Source organism: Neomonachus schauinslandi, chromosome 5 (assembly GCF_002201575.2).
Source record: "Neomonachus schauinslandi chromosome 5, ASM220157v2, whole genome shotgun sequence".
Classification (NCBI taxonomy): Eukaryota; Metazoa; Chordata; class Mammalia; order Carnivora; family Phocidae; genus Neomonachus; species Neomonachus schauinslandi.
The window spans coordinates 169,674,718-169,694,444 of record NC_058407.1 but is presented as its reverse complement, the minus strand read 5'-3'; the positions used below and the strand labels follow the sequence as shown (position 1 = coordinate 169,694,444).

The 19,727-nt window shown below is 54.9% G+C and overlaps 4 protein-coding genes across 7 annotated transcripts; 3 read left to right on the top strand and 1 right to left on the bottom strand.

Annotated features, from left to right (window-relative positions):
- The first annotated feature begins 101 nt into the window (after window positions 1-101).
- Window positions 102-4,370, top strand: AP4M1 (adaptor related protein complex 4 subunit mu 1). Of its 3 annotated transcripts, none has more exons than XM_021680195.2 (15): window positions 102-274; window positions 378-466; window positions 788-894; window positions 974-1,070; window positions 1,193-1,303; window positions 1,382-1,462; window positions 1,676-1,738; window positions 1,845-1,911; window positions 2,017-2,070; window positions 2,219-2,325; window positions 2,427-2,521; window positions 2,771-2,815; window positions 3,056-3,106; window positions 3,238-3,349; window positions 3,489-4,370. In XM_021680195.2, exons 1-15 carry the CDS (start codon window positions 217-219, stop codon window positions 3,708-3,710), a joined length of 1,359 nt encoding a protein of 452 aa, XP_021535870.1. In that variant the 5' UTR covers window positions 102-216; the 3' UTR covers window positions 3,711-4,370. The 3 variants fall into 3 exon arrangements, with proteins under 3 accessions (XP_021535870.1, XP_021535869.1, XP_044771649.1); XM_021680194.2 differs by having other exon boundaries at window positions 1,358-1,462; XM_044915714.1 differs by having other exon boundaries at window positions 378-481.
- TAF6 (TATA-box binding protein associated factor 6) lies at window positions 4,030-17,451 on the bottom strand. Of its 2 annotated transcripts, none has more exons than XM_021680192.2 (15): window positions 17,430-17,451; window positions 8,640-8,855; window positions 8,448-8,534; window positions 8,150-8,303; window positions 7,902-7,958; window positions 7,673-7,792; window positions 7,373-7,518; window positions 7,192-7,269; window positions 6,984-7,085; window positions 6,695-6,877; window positions 6,166-6,240; window positions 5,912-6,037; window positions 5,210-5,383; window positions 4,779-4,973; window positions 4,030-4,497 (listed from the first exon to the last, which is right to left on the bottom strand). In XM_021680192.2, the coding sequence occupies exons 2-15, from the start codon at window positions 8,793-8,795 to the stop codon at window positions 4,117-4,119; spliced, it is 2,034 nt and encodes a 677-aa protein (XP_021535867.1). In that variant the 5' UTR covers window positions 8,796-8,855; window positions 17,430-17,451; the 3' UTR covers window positions 4,030-4,116. The 2 variants fall into 2 exon arrangements, with proteins under 2 accessions (XP_021535867.1, XP_021535868.1); XM_021680193.2 differs by lacking the exon at window positions 17,430-17,451 and adding an exon at window positions 12,452-12,487.
- Window positions 12,748-16,993, top strand: CNPY4 (canopy FGF signaling regulator 4). Its single transcript, XM_021680198.1, has 6 exons — window positions 12,748-13,005; window positions 14,826-14,952; window positions 15,051-15,147; window positions 15,360-15,482; window positions 15,996-16,113; window positions 16,207-16,993. Exons 1-6 carry the CDS (start codon window positions 12,891-12,893, stop codon window positions 16,368-16,370), a joined length of 744 nt encoding a protein of 247 aa, XP_021535873.1. The 5' UTR covers window positions 12,748-12,890; the 3' UTR covers window positions 16,371-16,993.
- On the top strand, window positions 17,325-18,654 carry MBLAC1 (metallo-beta-lactamase domain containing 1). The gene has a single exon (XM_021680196.1). It carries the CDS (start codon window positions 17,674-17,676, stop codon window positions 18,424-18,426), a length of 753 nt encoding a protein of 250 aa, XP_021535871.1. The 5' UTR covers window positions 17,325-17,673; the 3' UTR covers window positions 18,427-18,654.
- Window positions 18,655-19,727: the final 1,073 nt, after the last annotated feature.

Sequence of the window (19,727 nt, the reverse complement as noted above, 5' to 3'; positions counted from 1 at the left end):
ACCGGGCGAGACTGGGCTGAGTGACGGGGCAGCGGCGCGGGCACGGGGAGGGAAAGGCGGGCGGGGCGGGCGCTGGGTTTCCCGCGGTCTGAGCTGGCACGGGCGGAGGAGAAATTGTTCTTAAAGGGACAGCATACGCGCGTCCTTTTGTTCCCAGGCCGCAGGGCGGGGCAGGCCCAACTTTCGTTGTCTCCCTGCCTACTCTCCAGAACCGCCATGATCTCCCAGTTCTTCATTCTGTCCTCCAAAGGGGACCCGCTCATCTACAAGGATTGTATCCTTGACCTGCAGGGCGGGAGGGGGAGGGGCTGGGTGGGAGCAGTGCTCCAGAGCCAAACTGTGTCGCCGACTCCTTAGCTGTCCTTCCACCCGCTCAGTCCGCGGGGACAGTGGCGGTCGGGATGTGGCCGAGCTCTTCTACCGGAAGCTGACGGGACTACCCGGAGATGAGTCCCCGGTTGTCATGGTAACCAGTGGCGGGGCGTGGGGTAGGCTCCCGGCGGGCCGGGGGTAGGGGGCGCCTCCTTTCTCCCGGGGCTGTTTCCCTGAGAGCTTCCGCTTGGGGATGGGGGTACATTCTGCCAAATATTCGGAGCGACCGTTTCTCGAGCGCTAGCACTATACCGGGCGCAGCTCTGCCACTCCGGGGTAGGTACGGGGGGGCTACCTCCGCTGACACATTAGGCAGCTGGGCCCCCGGGGGGGTGGTTCTGGCTCGCCCCAAGGCCCGCCGCTAGGAAGTCTCGCGGGCCCTTAATCACAGCTCTCTTCCCCGCCTCTGCCTCAGCACCACGATGACCGTCATTTCATTCACATCAGACACAGCGGTCTCTATTTGGTGGCCACGACTTCAGAAAACATTTCTCCCTTCAGCCTCCTCGAGCTGCTCTCCCGGTGAGGAGGGCAGGGCTGGGCACCTAGGTGCGGGGATGCGACCGCAGGAGGATATGCACACTCCATCCTGTTTTCTCAGGTTGGCCACTCTCCTGGGCGATTACTGTGGCTCCCTGAGTGAGGGGACCATCTCCCGCAACGTGGCTCTTGTCTACGAACTCCTAGATGAAGTGCTGGTGAGGCCAGGGATCTCCCCCACCGCGCCCAGGCCCTGCAGATGTGTGCTGTGAAGGGGAGGCTGAGTCCGTTCATTCTCACCCCTTTCCTCCGCTGACCAAAGGCTGTTCCCTGCCTGCAGGACTATGGCTATGTACAGACCACGTCCATGGAGATGCTGAGGAACTTCATCCAGACGGAGGCTGTGGTCAGCAAGCCCTTCAGCCTCTTTGACCTCAGCAGTGTTGGCTTGGTTAGTCAAGGGAAGGAGGAGGAGGAGGGCTGGTAGGTACTGTCAAACCTGAAGATTGTTGCTTTGGGTGCTTTCCAGTTTGGGGCCGAGACGCAGCAGAGCAAAGTGGCCCCCAGCAGTGCAGCCAGCCGCCCCATCCTGACCAGCCGCTCTGACCAGGTGAGGGCGGGCGTGATGGAGTCAGGCCCTCTCATTTTTTTCTGGGACACCAGAGATGGAGATCCTGGCGTAGCTAGATGTGGATAATCCCTTCCCTTACCCCTGTGTCCCCACCCCAGGGTCCTAGCCTCCACTGCCCTGTCCTTTCTGTCTGTCCACTTTAGAACACAGGCCGTTCAGCCTCCAAGCGCCCAAATCCCCTCTCTTCCTCAGAGCCAAAAGAATGAAGTATTTTTGGATGTGGTCGAGAGACTGTCTGTGCTGATAGCATCTAATGTAAGTTGGGCCCCCAACCCGGGAGCTGAGGACAGATGGCATTTGGGAAATGTATGGGGGGGGGGGGCGTGTCACCTCTGAGCATTGAAATCTCCGCCATTCTTAGGGCTCGCTGCTGAAGGTAGACGTGCAGGGAGAGATCCGCCTCAAGAGCTTTCTTCCCAGTGGCTCTGGTGAGAAGTCTGCAGGCTTGGCCCAGGCTGGGGTGTGGGACGGGCTCCTCGGTGCTGTGTATGGTGGTATCTGGCAGCCTTTTCTGATGTTCTTTTCTCTGACAGAGATGCGCATCGGCTTGACAGAAGAATTTTGTGTGGGGAAGTCAGAACTAAGAGGTGAGAAGAAAGTAGGTCTCTCTCTCCTATGCAGAGGTCACCGCCAAAAGTTGTGTGGAACACAGAGACAGGTTCTCCCCCAGCTCTCCCCTGCTGCTCTCCTCTCCCACAACGTGGGTTCCATAGAGGAGACTTTCTCTCCTTCCAGGTTACGGACCAGGGATCCGGGTGGATGAGGTCTCATTTCACAGCTCCGTGCTTCTGGAAGAGTTTGAGTCTCATCGAATTCTGCGCCTGCAGCCCCCTCAGGGCGAGGTCAGGACCGGCCTGGCCTAGCATGTTCCATCCACCATGGGGAAGGGAGGCAGTTCAGGGGTGAGGAGACCAAACTGACCTCCATTCCTGTCTGGTCCCAGCTAACTGTGATGCGGTACCAACTCTCAGATGACCTCCCCTCCCCGCTCCCGTTCCGGCTCTTTCCCTCTGTGCAGTGGGACCGAGGCTCGGGCAGGTGAGACCATTTCCCTGCTCTGGAACTTCTCTGAAGTCTAAGCCAATACAAAGATGTTCCCAAAACTCATTATGGAGAAGTGGTGGTAAGAGGATACAAGTCAGAAAAAGACACCCTCCCCCGCAACGTGGACTCAGCCCTTAGTGGATTCACTGCTTGGGGCATGACCCACCCAGCAGCCCTGCACAGAGGCCCCGGGTGGGGATGGTGAGCTGCCAGCGAGTAACACTACCGTGCCCTTCCACCCAGGCTCCAGGTTTACCTGAAGTTACGATGCGACCTGCCCCCAAAGAGGTATGAGCGGGGGTTAGCCAAGTCTAGTTCTGTTACGTGGGGTAGGACAGAGGGCCCACATACCTATTGCTCCCGCCTTCAGATGCATCCACTGGCTTCGGAATCCTGTTCAGTTAGAGGCAGGAGGGCTCGGGAAGGGGATGGGGTAACACTCGTGCTGAACCCTAGTGTGATGTTAATGAAGAGTGGGAACTGGTCACTGCCTTCCAGGGGCTGACTCTGTTCCTTTTTTCTTTGCAGCCAAGCTCTCAATGTCAGACTGCACCTTCCCCTGCCACGAGGGGTGGTCAGGTTAGTGGGTGAGGCACGGGGGCTCGGGCGGTTGCACCAGCTTCCCTGGACAACAGGGTGGTCCCGGGAAGGGTGGAACTGGCCTGCCCCAGGAAGGCAGGGACTGAGCGCAGCGCCTCTCCAAATTCCAGCCTGTCACAGGAGCTGAGCGGCCCCGAGCAGAAGGCAGAGCTGGGGGAGGGAGCCCTTCGCTGGGACCTGCCTCGGGTTCAGGGTGGCTCCCAGCTGTCAGGCCTTTTCCAGGTACAAGCTGCTGACTCTCTGAGACCCTCTCCTCCACCTTCACGGTCAGCCCCAACCTGTCCCTCCTCTTGCGGTGGGCCTCCCTGCCCTCCATCCTCTCTGGGCCTCAGTACCCCTTCCCGGCCTCTGTCCCTTACAGATGGATGTTCCGGGCCTCCCTGGGCCTCCTGGTCAAGCACCCTCCACCTCGGCCCCTCTGGGTCTGGGTCCCGCCAGCCTCTCATTTGAACTTCCCCGGCACACGTGCTCTGGCCTCCAGGTTCGCTTCCTCAGGCTGGCATTCAGACCCTGCGGCAATGCCAACCCCCACAAGTGGGTGCGACACCTAAGCCATAGTGATGCCTATGTCATCCGGATCTGAGGCTCCCCAAACGAGGACACGGGCAGCAAAGGTGGTTGTCTGCGGAGCTGGAGAGGAGGATTCTGTCTTTTCCACCCTTCTGGCCCGAGGCTATGGATCAGGCTGAAGAGTCCAGAGTCCTGAGAGGCCAGGAGACAAGTCCTGGTCGACAAGCTCGACCTTCCCGTGGCACCTGACACAGAAAGGGCTGAGGTGGATCAGAACTTACAAATCAAACTTTTATTCTGAGGAACTGGCTGTACAATATCTAAAAAAAAAAGTAACATGGAGGAAGCAAACTATTACTCCCTTCCACCCTGCGCGCGAGTGTGAGTGTGAGTGTGTGTGTGTGTGTGTGTGAGAGAGAGAGAGAGAGAGAAAGAGAGAGAGTCGGGGACAGAAGAACATTGGCAGATATACAACAGCATTAAGGTGCAGGCGGAGGGGAGCCAGATCCAGGAGGCTGGGAGCCATTGGCTTTTGGAGTCCCTGGAGCTGGAGGGGGGCTATCCCCAGCTTCCTGTTTCCCCCCACAGAGGGCACTGCCCCCAAGCGGGGAGGGGGCTGAGGATGGGGGAGGAGCTGGAGAAGGATGGGAGGCCGGGCCTCCTTTGCCCTCCCCTGTAGGGGGAAGAGAGACCACGATGTACTTCTGGACGCTGCCGGGCCCAGAGGGAGCAGTGCTGGGGGGTGTGGTGGTGGCAGTGGAGACCAGTTTGACGATGGGCTGCACGCTGGGGACTGTGGTGGTGACGGGAGAGGTAGTGGTGGAGCCTGAGCCAGGGGCTGAGGTGCTGAGGGACAGGACCTGGGGGAAGAAAGGAAAGGCGCTGCCTGGGGGAGGATTCACCTACTCCAGCCGAACAGCTGATCATAGTTCACATGCTCAGGAGCCTGGAGGTTGCTGCCAGCTCGAGAGCCATGCTCAGGATGAGCAGCCACGGCCTCGTGGGCCTCCTCGAAATGCCCCTTCCCGCTCCTGTCTTTGGGCCCAGAGGGAACTGGGCTCTACTCTGGGGCCCCCAGGGTACTTGGAGGTAGCCCTGGTCATGCTCCCCACCATCCCAGGTCCCACGTGGCTCCCAGTACCTGTTGGGTGGATGAGGCGCTGGAGGACGACATTACAATAAACTTGGTTGGAGGAGGGGAAGGCTGAGGCGGGGCAGCAGCTCGGGCAGACACCAGTGTCTGCACAGGCAGCGCGATGGAGCCAGGGACCTTCAGCAAGCCAGGGGTTCGAGGGCCGGGCTGAGGGGCCTGTGAGAGGGTCAGCGTGGGCCGGGGCTGCACGAAGAAGAGGGAAGAAAAAATGTCAAGGTCTAAGAAGAGAAAGGGCACCTGTTGCTGCTCCTCGGCGGGTCTCCCTGGGTTTGGGGAGTCATCCACTAAGGGGGCCCAGACTCCCCCCAACACTGCTCTCTCAGAGGGCCCCATGTTTTCCAAAAGCAAGCTCTTGTCTGCGTCCCTTCCCCCCATCCCTCCCACGTTTATTTACCAAACCCCCCTCCCCCATCACGGACCTGAGTGATGGTCAGAGTGGTCCTGTTGACCTGCTGAGCCTGCAGAGCAGCCTGGGCCCGGGCCTTGACAACATGGGAGCAGAGGAGGGGTCCGAGGGACCCAAATTCTGCCCGATAAGCATCTTGATTGTCAGGTGGTAGGCGCAGCTTTGCCAGAACAGGGGCACAGTGTTTCTGCAGAGAAAGCAAAGAAAAGCCAGTAGGTGGAGGGCTGGGCCCCTCAGGAAGTGTGACAGGGAAGGGGTGAGGAAGAAAGCGCCCGGTAGTTCAGTATGTTCTGGCGCGGGCCGGACTGCTGGGAGAGCCGTGTGTGTGAGAACCGCTGGCTTTTCCTCAGAGGACAAGCGGCACCCACTGGTGTGACTGGGTGACTTGCTGAATACACTGGTGACTTCTAAGGGGTGGCTGGTCCACAGGGTGATGCCTTGCACGGAACGGAGCACAGTGATGCAGAAGCCTCAGGGGCAGTCCCTTCTAGGGGATGTCCCATGCTGAGAGTTAAGATCTCTTATTTCTTACTTAACCTTTTGGTGCCTTGGTCTCCATCTGCACAACAGTATTGGACTCTGAATATATGAGGCAGAGATGGGATGAGTGAATAAAGGCCGACCATGGCTTGCTGAACATTGTACCCGTGTGTGTGTGTGGGGGGGTGAGAGTGGGAAGAAGAGAGGGGAGGGCAGGGATGGGGGCTCTGGTCACCAGGAGGAGGCTCTGCACGTGGTCAGCTCCGATGCGGTCGATGTTGCTCAGCACAGGGCCGTCCAGGACGCTGCGGATCCGCTCCCCCTCCTGCTGCAGCCGTGGCAGAATCAGAGTCTTAATCACCTATCGGAAAGGAAGGGGAGAAGCCAGGAACCTTGGGTCACCTCGGAGTCTCCCGGGTGGGGCTCTTGCCCACTAGGACCCAGGATACCTCCTTTCCCCCAGCACTCCCCCTGCTGCCGGGGCCTCACATCGTGTCCCAGCTCTGCCAGGCCTGCGATGGAGCCATAACGCGTGGTCCACGGAGTCTTCTCGTCCACCCAGCTCTGTAAGGGGAAGGAAGAGAAACCCGGGTCAAGGGGCCTGAGAAACTAACCGTTAAGGACCAAGTCTCATGAACACGCTTTTGTTGTGGATCATTAAGACGTTACAGAGAGGGCCCGAGTTCGAGGCCCTGTCCCTCTGCCCTGTGTTTTCAGTGTCCTTTCCTCTCGCCACACTGACCCACCTCCGGCTTGGCTGAAGCTTTGTCCTGGTCACCACCCTGGGGTGGGGATGTGAAATAGTCTACACTCCTTATTCTTTAAGATTTATTTATTTATTTGTGCAGGGGGGTGGGTGTAGGCAGAGGGAGAGAATCTCAAACAGAATCCCTGCTGAGCACAGAGCATGAGCGCTGGATTCCACAACCCTGAGATCATGACCTGAGCTGAAATCAAGAGCCAAATGCCTAACCCACTGAGCCACCCAGGTGCCCCTACACTCCTCATTCTTGCTCACCTTGGTGAAGGTCTTGGTGATCCGGGACTGGATGTTGTTCGTGGTCGTGCTGAAATGCTTGCAGATCTGGGCCACGAGGCGGGCAGCAAAGTCCCGGAGTGCCCAGTGATTGTCCACATCTGGCCGCAGGCACAGCTGTCTGCTCACGATGCAGGTCATCACAGCCGGAATCAACTCATGCACCTATGGAAGGAGTGGCAAGTTGGCTAATTCTGACAAATGGCTTCCCATTGGTGGCAGCAAGGTGCCCCGACCCTGGGTGGAAAGGTGGGTGGGCAGGACCGCTCACATATTTTTCTAGATACAGCGTGGGGTTGTCCATCAGCGCCTTCACCATGCGCATCAGGTAGATGAGCAGGGCCAGGTTGTTCTGCACCACATTCACACGGACCTGTGGGAGGAGGTGACGGGGCGGTGAGACCCTCAGATGAGCTCCCCCGCCGCCTCCTCACTGCCCGGAACCTCATCCTAGGTGCTGGCCATCTGCCTCCTCTCACCCCCTCCGAGATGAAAGTGCTGAATCGTGGCAGCATCTGATAGAGCCCCGGGTCTGTTGCGATGCTCTGCAGTGCCTCCTGCGGGGGGAGGGAGTGAGTGACGTGGGGGCCGAGACCGGGACGGGTTCGTGGGACTTCCGGAGAAGGGACCGGGGGTAAAAGCGGGTCAGGGGGGCCTCACCGCTCTCTTGGCCTCGCAGGAGCCCACACAGGCTTCGGTGATCTCCTTGTAGTATAGCTGCTGCTCCACAGACAGCTCGTGGATACTTCGCGGCTTCAGCCGCAAAGGGGCGCCCTCCAGCAGGGGTGGCGCCTTCTTCTCTTTCCCTGGGTGAAGGGGGAAGACAGGTTTGAAAACGAAAGCTCCAGGAGAGGCCTCGAACCAGACAAACCTTTGCTCCCTGCCCAGTGAGACCTCCTCACAGCTCGCCGTCTGGCTTTGGGGCAGGAGCCAGGAGAGGCCTGGCCTAGCAGTACTGACCTTTGCCATCGGCTGGAGCAGCCCCTTGACCTTTGCCTTTCAAGGGTCCATCTTCCTCCTGGCCTGGCTTTGCTGACTTCAGGGGTTCCGTGGCCTCAGCCTTCTGCTGCTCTTTGGGAGCTGGTGGCAAAGCGGTCACAGCAGGAGTGAGGAGAGTGGCAGGGGATGGAAAGGAAGGACAGGGAAGGTGAGATAGACCGGGGTGGGCTCTGGGCTTGGACAAGGTTACCTGGGGGTGGATTCTCCGGGATAGCTGGCTGGCAGCCTTCAATGCTCAGCCAATGAGCTGTGAGGAAAGAAGGTGTCAAATTGAACTGCTGGACATGGACACTAAGGAGCCACTCCACACTAGGAACGTGTTTTCCGTCCCGTTCCCACTTCCTGCAACTCACCAGCGATCTTACAAAGCGGGCTTCTCCATTGTGATCCCCACCCCCTCTCCCTCCTCCCTGTCGCCTTGCTCTCCCCACCCCCAACCTTTGAGGCAGACGTCCAAGGGCACCCGGGGCAGAGGGGTATTGATGATGTCGCTCAGATCAACCTCCTTCTCCTCGTAGAAGTAAAGCTCCCGGCCCCCACCAGAGGCGAAACGGAAAGGAATGAATTCCTGAGCGTGGAAGCCATAGAGCGGCTATATCAGGAGAGAGAGAGAGACAGACACTGGGATGAGAGGGAAGCCTGAGGAGCCATGGCCGAAGGCAAATGCAGCATCTGGGAGGACGGATCTCACCACCCTGCCCCCGCCCCCAACCTCAGTCCTGCGTGCCCCAATCACCTCGACATTCTTTAGCTTCAGTGCATAGTCAATGTCACTCGTGGTGAGCTTCTGCCGCTTCCCCATGTGCATGAACTTCAAGGCATCCTGGGGGTGGGAGACAGACAGACATCAGCCTGACAGCCTGAGGAAGAAGGGGGCCTGGGCAGCATCCTTGATACGACGCAGGGCTGGGTGGACGGGTCAGGTTACCTGGGCAATCTCCTTGATGCGGTAGCTGACCTCATCGGTCAGCAGCTGGCAGGTCTCCTCCTGAATCTGAGCGATCCCCATTGACTCGGCCACCACCTTCATCGACTCCGAGGGCAGCACCGTATTGCTAAGCTTCAGCTTCTTCTCCTCGGCCATTCTGGAGCCCCTTGTTCCCTCCCCCAAAGAGTGATACCCCAGGGTGGAGAAACGGAGACCCTGGCAGGGGGATGGGGTGGGCAGAAGAGATAAAAAAGAAGTATGAGTCAGCATTGGATGTAACGGAAGCAGCGAGTAATCCGATCCAGTGCAACACAATGTACTGAGCTCCGCATTCTGTGCCCAATGTTGTGCAAGTGAGGCACAGTGAATGGATGTGGCCTCGACTGAAATCCCAGCCCTAGACTCCCCAGCTGGGTTATTTGGGCAAATTACTGACATTCTCCCACCTCTGGGTTTCTTCCCCATATGTGGAACGTGGAAAAGGCTTGGTTTCCTGAGGTGGTTTTGTGTATACCTTCATCTCTCCTGCCCCTTCTTGCACCATTATTCACACTTGACACAAAAGCAGTAACGGTTAAATACAACGCTCCCACTCTGAGCCTAAACACCTGTACAGTTTAATGTGATGAAAAAACACACAACCACCCCAACCAGTTCTTACTTTAAATTCATGGCCATGAACTTCACACAGGCCCCTCATGCTGCCAGACAATCATACTACACCTCCATGCACTCAGTCTCCCTCTGTCCTATGTGATACCTCCTCTCTTCCTTACTTCAGGCCATCAGAAGAGAACCTCCACAGATTCCCACCACATCCACCAACCTAACAGCACCAGTACCCACATCCTCTGCCTTCGCACCTGTTACTTTAAGTATTTCATTTTTAAGTAGGCTCCATGCCCAGCACAGAGACCATTATGGGGCTTGAACTCACGACCCTGAGATCAAGACCTGAGCTGAGATCAAGAGTTGGATGCTTGGGGTACCTGGGTGGCTCAGTCGTCAAGCGTCTGCCTTCAGCTAAGGTCATGATCCGAGGGTCCTGGGATCGAGCCCCATGTCGGGATCCCTGCTCAGCAGGGAGTCTGCTTCTCCCTCTGCCCCTCCCCTCTGCTTGTGCTCTGTCTCTCAAATAAATAAATAAATAAAAAATCTAAAAAAAAAAAAAAGTTGGACGCTTAGCCACCCACGCGCCCCCTACCTATTAGAGAAGCCGCTTGTGCTTCTCACCAACTCCCAACACTGCTTTCTCCCTGCATCACCACCAAGTTTTCAACCTACCCAATCAGTCATTCCTGCCACCCTACAAAATGCAGTTATTCCTCCCATCTTAAGAAAACAAAACGGTGGTCTATCCATTCAATGGAATAGTATGCAGCCTTAAAAAGGAAGGAGATTTGGACATGTGCTATACCATGGATGAACCTTGAGGACACGATGCTCAGTGAAATAAGGCAGCCACAAAAGGACAAATGGTATGTATTCCACTTATATGAGGTTCTTAGAGGAGTCAAATTCATAGACTCTGCAAGTGGAAGTGGGTTGCTGGGGCTAGGGCAGGGAAGAACGGGGAGTTAGTGTTTGATGGCACTGGAGTTTGTTTTACAACATGAAGAGTTCTGGAAGGATGGATGGTGTGACGGTTGTATAATGAAGTGAACATATTTAATCCCTCTATACTGTACACTTGAAATGGTTTAGAATGGTGAGCTTATGTGTATTTCACAATTAGAAATATAAAACAATATTTTCTTCATTTCACTTTCTCTCCAACATATACCCCGTTTTTCGGCTCCTCCTTGCAACCAAACTCCCTGAAAGAGTTATCTTAACTTTCTAATTCCTCTCCTCTCCTCTCTTGCACCTACCCCAAGCAGGTTTTTGACACCACCAGGTCCCTGAAACTGCTCATCAAGGTCACTGATGACTCCACATTGCCAAATCCAAGGTCCACTCTCCGTCCTCATCATACCTGACCTGCCAGAAGCACACACTGTAGCTGACTACTCCCTCCTGAAAACTCTTTACTCCACTGCCTTCCCCTGGCTTTCCTACCACCTCACTGGCCACTCCTGTTTCCTTGACCAGTTCTTCCTCTTGTCATCTGCCTGATGCCGGAGCATCCTGGGCTCGGTCTTTGGTTTTCTTCTGTAGCTACACTTACTCCCTTGGTGATGTCAACTACCCTCAATTTTCAACAGTGCTTATAGGCTGATGGTGGCCAAGTTTATATCCTCAGCCCAGAACGTTCTTCCTAACACCAGATTTATCAAACTGTCGACTTAAAATCTCTTTTGGAACTGAACTCCTGATCTCCCTTTCCACCTGCTCCATTTTTCTTCATCTTCATGGTAATGTCATCTATCCAGGCACTCACTCTATACGTGAGCCCTCACATCAAATCGGCCAGGTGATCCAACCTGATTCCTCCACTCCCACTGCATGGCCAAGTCACCATCATCTCTCGCCTGGCTAACTTCAACAGTCTCCTGACAAGGTCTTCCTGCTTCCACCCTTGCTCCCTACATCTATTCCCAACACAGCAGCCAGAGTGATTCTGTCAAAATATAAATCAGATTGGGTCATTTCTCTGCTCAAAAGCCTGTAATGGTTCCCCATTTACCACAGAGTAAAATCCAAAATCCTAATTACAGTCTATAAGGCCCTTCATAATTTGCCCTCTCCCCATCACATCTCTGATCTGCTTTCCTTCCTTCTTCCATCTTGATCCAGCCCCAGTGTTCTCCTGCTGTTCAAACCTCACAGGGAAGCTCTTGCTTTACGGCCTTTGCTCTCTTCCTTCTGCCTTGAATGCTCTTCCCCAGATGCCAGCTTGGCTGCCTACTCCCCTCACCCTATTCAACACCACACTCCAATCCCACTCTGCTTTTCCCCCTCATGGCATTTAATATCTACTAATATATACTGTATCATTTCTAATTGTTTATCACCACCACACCTTCCCTTTCCACCCCCCACTGTGTGGACAAAAATCTTTGTGTTATGCTCACTGATGTATTACAAGATCCCACACTGGTGCCTGAGCCACTCTACTCAGTAAATCATTTGTTGAATAAATCAGTGAATTATAAGGCTTAGAGATGTAGGTGCTCAATAAATTCACGGTACCACGATTACCAAGATACAGGTCCAAGCTTGGAACCTGCTTTGTGGCCTAAAGGAGAGTGGCTTGCTTGAAGTTGGCATTCGGAAGACTACTGTCAAAAGTGTTTAGACTGACTGCGGGGTGTTGATGGGGGCGTGCTGGAGGGCTGAGCAAGGAAGCGAAAGAGAATTTGGTCTCCTCCTCCGCTAAGTCTTATGTTCAGGGAACACATTTATTCAACACATACTCTGTGCCTGGCGCCGGGTATACAAGACGCTGTTGTATCCCAGGTCACTGGTGAACTCTTACTAAGCCTTCAATACCCTCCGTACCGACTGCCAGTAACAGCTCGCAAAACACGCTACGACCTCAGGAGCTCTTCAGGTCAGTGGAGTCGGCGGGAAAGCTTCACAGAAAAGGGCTAACTTTAACTAGATGTGGGTAGTGGCTTCCCCAGCAAGGAAGCGAGTCGAAGCTCCCCAAGGAATGGGTACAGCGCGGAAGAAGGCGCTGAGAGCCCACCTCATCCCCCCAACATCCTCCAATGCAAACACACACGCACACACACAGTCCCCACGCGCACGGACACACAACCCAACGTCCTCCTCCAGGCTCCCACACAGACCCTTCAAAGGGCCTAGTCCCGGGTAGCACTCAGACCCGCCCCCGTCAGCCGAACGCCCACGCAGGAAAAGTCTCTCACCGCCGCCAAAGCACCGCTCACCCGGCGCTCGGCGCCATCTTGGCCCCGCCCCCTCCCGGGAGCAGGTCCTGGCAGAGACGGAGAGGAAGTCACTGCCCCTTCCGCGAGCCGGAATGAGTCTCCTAGGCTCACGGCCTGAAGTGGTATAAAAAACGGGTTTTTCTCTCTACGTGCAAGGAGCACACCCTCCTGCTGCAATTACTTCAGTTTATACTTTAACTACCCCGCGGCCAGGACCCTAAGAGGCGCCACAAAACCGAGGCGGGATAGCCGGGAGCGCAATGAGGCCCCACCCCCTTTCGGACCGGGACTGCGCGTGCGCCTCCCAAGCCAGGCTGGCTGGAAATTCCCTCCGACCCCCTCGGAACTTAAAGGGCCCGCTGCCTTCCCGAAGTTGGTGTGAAGGCAAGGGCTTGTTGGTTGTGGACAGCACTTTGTCATGGGACCTGTGCGGTTGGGAATGTTGCTTTTCATTTTGGCTGTGTATGGCGCTTGGGTTGGGTCGCCGAAGGAGGAAGACGATGACACAGAACGCTTGCCCAGCAAATGCGAAGGTATCTAAAGGGAGTGGCCCCTATTCGCATCCCTTTGCCCATCTCTAGTCTGGACCGGACCAAATGGACCGTGATGGGTGGGTCACTCGATGTCCTTTAAGACCTGAGGGAGATTCTGATGGAGCTTGGCTGAATTCGAAGGGGGTCAAGGGAGGGAATGCATAGCGCTACCCCACAACTGTGGCACTACAATTCCCATAGGGCATCCAGAGGAAGTCCTCTTTTTCTCGCTTGCGTAGCCCCAGTGATCTGTGGGAACTGTAGTTCAGAGACTATCTGCCCAGGATCACCCACTCTACTGAGCATTAAGTGTGTTTCCCCCCATGACACTAAACCTAAACCTGGGGAGCCTGCAGGAGCTGGGTGTGAGGCTCATACCTTATGAACGTCCTCTGCTCCACCCTTGCAGAGACGCTCTCAAATTACAGGTCCCATGCTCTCCTGGGGAGGGTTTGGGGTTAAGTAAATAAGGCCTTGAAGCTCAAAAAGAGGAGGCCACAGAAATGGAGGAGGTTCCCCATACGTGTGAGGCTTTGCAGAGGGTGTGTACTTACGGATTTTACTGTGAGCAGCATCTTATGTGGCTGCATGATGGTGGTGACTGGGTGGGGTGGGGGGGAAACACTTCAGAGCTGGGCCGTTGAGTTCCCTGGTTCCCTAGTTTGTTGCCTTCCTGACTTTAATTTCTTCCCTGGATTCTTTTTCCTTTCACCCCACTCCACCCTGCATTTCAGTATTGGTGTTCCGCATGACCTGAGCCTACCTCACCTCTCCTCCTTGCTCTAACACCTCTGCAGGCCTCCTGCTGTGGTCAGAATACACCCATTTTTGGCACAGCATAGAAGTCTCTTTGTTGTATGGCCCCCACCGCTCTTATATTTCTGTCTCAACTCCCATCCTCAAAGTGCCCATGATTCAGCCACACTGAATTTCTCAGCTGTCACTGAGCCTGCCTTATCCTCTTGCACTCTGTGCCTCAGCACACTTTTTCCCTTTGCCTGAAATAACCCTCTCCCTTCTGTTTTTGATTCTCAAGACCCAGTTTAGATGTCAATTCCTTTGGAAGCCTTCTTCCTTTTCTGTCACCTCCCACTATATTGTAAGCCCTTGGAGGGAAGAAGAGCACCTGTATCTCCGAGGTCCTAGCATAGTGCCTGGAACATTTAAGGCACTTTTGTTAACTTGCCCTGTGTTTAACTTGCTTGGCACTTCCGTATAGGCCACCCCCTTTCTTGGGACTCACCTCATGCCAGGCCAGGTGCTAGTTGCTGGAAGACAGTGGTGGAACATACGCAATGCTCATCCTTAAGGAAATCACAAGCTAGCAGCAATTCAGTAAATGACCATTGACTGAATTTTGCATTTCCTAAAGAGATTAAATCTCTTGTGAACCTCTAGTGTAGGGCCCATCACACCACACTGTCATCATTTTTAATCTGTCCCCAACTACATCAGCAATGTCCCATGAATAGGGATCATGGGTCTTACTGCTCTCATGCATATAGGAGCTCAATAAATAACTGCAGAATAAAAGCAAACACTTATAAAGTGCTCCCTATATGCCACGCACTATTATAAGGGCTTGACAGAGGTTGATTTATTTAATCCTCACCACACCTCTATGAAGGAGGTTCAACTATATTGTTATCTCCATTTTAGAGATGCAGAAACCAAGGCACAGCAGAATTACCACATAGCTATTAAGTGGCTGAGTCAGGATTCTAACCCAGCCAGTCTGGCTCTAGTCTGCTGCTTTTGCTCATCTACAGAATGAGTTGCTGGAATGTTTGTTTATCTTTCACATCCTTGTGGACATCTAGTGTGTAAGCTGCTGAGCCTGGAGCTACAGGAAAAGCTGAGTCGCACTGGCCGATCTCGAGAGGTGCTGGAGCTGGGGCAGGTGCTAGACACTGGCAAGAGAAAGAAACACATCCCTTACAGTGTTTCGTGAGTTCTTCTTGTTGCTCATCTACCTTCTGACCCCTGAAGGAGCCCTGGGAGCTCCTACAGCATCCAAGAAATCTTTGTTTCCCCTCTTCCCACAGAGAGACAAGGCTGGAAGAGGCCTTGGAGAATTTGTGTGAGCGGATCCTGGATTACAGTGTTCATGCCGAGCGCAAGGGCTCACTGAGATACGCCAAGGTCAGACTTTTCCCTAGGGCAGCATCCCATGTTTCAGAAACAACAACGGGTATCCCCTGGGACCCACCTCCCTCCAGCTCTGGAGAATGTTCCCCTCCCCATTGTTAGACTCCCTCATGGAGTCTCTGGTAGTTGACAAACCTGCTGTGGCAGAAAGGGGAAGGATGAGGTGGGGCAGTGAGCTGGGCTGATCCCAAATTCCTATCTCTCAGGGTCAGAGTCAGACCATGGCAACGCTGAAAGGTCTGGTGCAGAAGGGGGTGAAGGTGGATCTGGGGATCCCTCTGGAGCTATGGGACGAGCCCAGCGTGGAAGTCACGTTCCTCAAGAAGCAGGTAGGACAGGATACTGCACTGCCTGGGGCAATGAGAAGGGAACCTGAGGGGAGACCTAGATACTCGGGAATTCTGCCTCTGAGCAGGAGAAGGGGGCAGAGTGAAGACTGTCATTGATTGAAGTGGGCCCAGGAGCATATCAAGGAGTAATAATGGAGGCTGATAATATCTACTACCACATATTGAGCACCTACTATGTGCCAGATTCAGGCCCAAATACTTTCCAGCTGCTGCCCCATTTTACCCTCACAACAACTTCATGTGGTAGGTACTGTTACCATTTCCCATTTTATAGGCAAGGAGCTGAGACATAAGAGTTTAATAGCCTACTTGGCAGAATAGGTTTTAGTAAATGTTTGTTGAATGAATGAGGATTACCATCTCGTACGCCAAGTTTAGCCTCCTGGCTACCTGCTCTTTAGGATGGGGTGGGCAGACAGGAGTGAAGAGCAGAGAGGAGCGTTTCCAAAGCCCAGCAGAGTAGATACCTTTCTGACCCTTCCACTTGACCAGTGTGAGACGATGCTGGAGGAGTTTGAAGATGTCGTGGGAGACTGGTACTTCCATCATCAGGAGCAGCCCCTACAGCATTTTCTCTGTGAAGGTCATGTGCTCCCCCCTGCTGAGACTGGTAAGTGTGTGGGGCTGGCCCCTTTCCTGCCAGGCCCCAACCTCCTCTACCCCCCAGATTAATACCTAAATTGTTTTCTATCACCCAACCTAGCGTGTCTACAGGAAACTTGGACCGGAAAGGAGAAGATCACGGATGGGCAAGAGAAGACAGAAGGGGAGGAGGAGCAAGATCAGGAGGAGGAGGAAGAAGAGGAAGAGGAGGAAGAGATGATCAACACACCAGGGCACTCCAAGCATGACCCAGAGGACCTTTGACTCTTGCCTTTGAGCCCCCAGGAAGGGGCAGGAGTCATGGAGAAGAACCCTCTGAAGTCTGAGCTCTCCCTGCTCCACATAAGGGTGTGTGTGTATGCGTGAGTGAGCTTGTAGCTGTACTCTCCTGTCTGGTCTCAGGCAGGATCCTGGTGGTGCAGCATGGCATGGCTATGGGGACAAAGGTGGGAGCAGTAGGCGGAAGGCCTGCTCCAACAGATGAGTCCTCTGCCTGCCATCTGACCCCTTAATTGGCAGGTGTGTGTGTGGTGACAGTATTGAAGACTTTCCCCTTTAAATCTCTCTCGTACTCTCCACCCGACCCAGAGGTCAGTGAAGGCATTGGAGCTGTGGGTCTAGGGAAAGGCACTCTGCCCTCGGGGTCTGTTTCTAGACCCTTACAAGAAGAAGCCAGCGTGGACATTCTCTATGACCTATACACATTGCCTGAGTCTAGGCTACAAGCCAACAAACTGAACAAGAAGGGGACACTATGAGGATGGGGCGATGTTGATAAGTTAGGTGGGGTAGATATTTAGTCTACTTCACACTAATTTCACCGAGGGCCCACCATGTAATTTCACAGGTGCCAAATTTTCTACAGCGCTAGTAAAAAATTTTTTTAAATATCACCTGGGCCCGTAGTTTCAAACAACTGTCCTGCACACATCATACCTGGCCGATATAGCAGCGCCCAGAGAATAGAGCCGTTGGTCGCCGGCTGTTAGAAGCTAATGGTGCTTTGTAATTTGCAGTCCAGGGAGGCTGGCAGGGGTCCCCCGGCTGATAAACATCTAGGCGCGGGTCCGTGCAACCCCTTTCGGCGCGTGCGGGAGAATGCACCGGAATTAAAAATCAGCGTTCGGCTTGGCCACCATACCCTGGGCTTACGGGAGCTCGCAGAGGACAAAATCTCGCGCGCTTTTCCGAGGGCCGCTCTAACTACGGAGTGAGGCCAGAACTAGGAGAAGCGGTGAAACTAGGTCCAAGGCGGGGAGCGTCTCGGTTAGAATGAGGGAAATAAAGAGGATATCCTTTGGGGGATGATGGGTGAGGACCTACCGCATGAGAAGTGTGGCGACGGCCGAAGACACTGAGGGACTGGCGGGTTCAGGCTCAGGGCAGCTTGGACGATACCATCTGCGGAAGGGCGTTGGGGCGATACCATCTTAAGGGTGCGAAGGGGGTGGCAAAGAACAGACTTGGAAGGTGCTACTTTGGAGGAGGCAGGGCGCACGTGGGAACCCGAAGGGACTGGACAGCCGCCCACATCCCCATTTCCTTCCCCAGCCGTCCCGATCCTGCCATGAGCGCTCTGGTGCGGACCGAGCCGCTGCCCGGGGAGCCGCCTCTGCTAGTGAGCGGCGACCCTTACTCCGTGGTGGTCCTGCTGCAGGGCTACGCGGAGCCCGAGGGGGTCGACGATGCGGTACGCGCCGACGGCTCCGTGACGCTTGTGCTGCCTCAGGCCTGGAGCTCAGCCTCCGGCACCCGAGAGTCCCCGCCCGAGGGCGGCGGGGCGAAGACCGTCCTGGAGGAGGTGGCCCGTGGCCCCATCCTCGTGGACACTGGGGGCCCCTGGGCTCGGGAGGCGCTCCTGGGGGCCCTGGCGGCGCAGGGCGTGGCCCCCGGAGACGTGACTCTGGTGGTGGGCACCCACGGACACTCGGATCACATCGGGAACCTGGGGCTTTTTCCCGGGGCGGCTTTGCTGGTCTCGCACGACTTCTGCCTCCCCGGGGGCCGCTACCTCCCCCACGGGCTAGGTGAGGAGCGGCCCCTGCAGCTGGGCCCGGGGCTCGAGGTGTGGGCCACGCCGGGCCATGGGGGCCAGCGGGACGTGAGCGTGGTGGTGGCGGGCACGGCCCTGGGCACCGTGGTGGTGGTGGGCGATGTGTTTGAACGCAACGGAGACGAAGACTCATGGCAAGCGCTGAGCGAAGACCCGGTGGCCCAGGAGAGGAGCCGGAAGAGGGTCCTAGCCACTGCGGACGTGGTCGTGCCTGGTCACGGAGCCCCCTTTAGGGTGGTCAGGGAAGCCCCTCAGCCAGGGAACTGACGTCCAGAAGACCAGAGGAACCCCCCTGTCAGCCGAGTCAGAGGAGTCAGGGGTGATCGCTTCCAGCCCTTGCAAGAGGCTGGTTTTCCAGCGAGGACAGTCATCTCTATCACTGGTTCTGCAACCAGACTAGGTAGGACCAAGGACTGGCTCAGCCGTGTGCCACCTCTTGGGGCCCCCGTAGAATGGGAGAATGTTCTTGGGAGGGTCGTCCAAAATAAAAATAGGAAACTGCATAGAAAATCATAAAGCCCTAATGTAAATGTGAATCCTTAATAGTGATAATCATGCAGATTTGGTAATTAGCAACTGCAACAGGGGGGTACTTTGGCCAATTGCTTATTTCTCATAAGATGGAGGCTTGCTGAGAGAAGGTGCAGGGCATAGAAGTAACACCTTAGTCATCTGACTTTCATCCATCTGTTCGTTTGAGGAATATTTAACACCTGCAATGATTCAAGCACTGCCCTAGCTCAAGGGGATGCAACAGTGAGCAAGCTAGACAAACTCCCTGTTCCTTATGGAGATTACATTCTACAGACACAGAAAGACAACTAATAATAGTAAACCAAATAATTACAGATTGTGTTTAGTGATATGAAAGAAAAGGAGGGAAAGATGGGGGTAGAGTGCCTGGATGGGAAGATGGCCTCTTTTATTTAAGGTGGTCAGGGAAAGCCTCTGAGGAGATAATTTTTAATCAGGGAACTGAATGGGAAGAAAGCCAACCATATGAGGATCTGGCAGATGTGCATTCCAGGCACAGGAACAGCAGGTATAAAGGTCCTGAGGCAGGATGGTTTGACCTGCTTGAGCAGCAAGAAGAGCATGGGGTTGGACTGCAGAGTGCCAGAGGAGAGTGACAACAAATGAGGATGCAGAGTTCACCAGGCCATCATGGACCACAGTTAGGGGTTTGGATTTATACTGAGATGGAAAGCTTTGGCTTCTGAGGAGGCTAATGACTTGGTCTCATTTAAAGTAACTGCTCTTGTTCTGAGAGGAGAAGTGGTCAGAGTGGGGCAAGAATAGAATCAGCTGGACTGGTTAGGAAGCTATTGTGGTCTTCCAGGCAAGAGAAGTCAGTGGCACCTGCTCTTATCCTAGAAATCCTATTATGGCACTGGTCCTCTTCACAACTGTGTCCCAGGCCCTCCATCCACATAGTCCCAGGACCCGCAGAAGCACTCAGGTGTGGCAGATGAAGGAAAGGAGCAAGTCCACTTTGCTGCAGATGATGAGCCACCCTGGGTGGATGCCATGGGGCAGGGCCTGACACCACTGGCGCCCCGTGTCCTTAT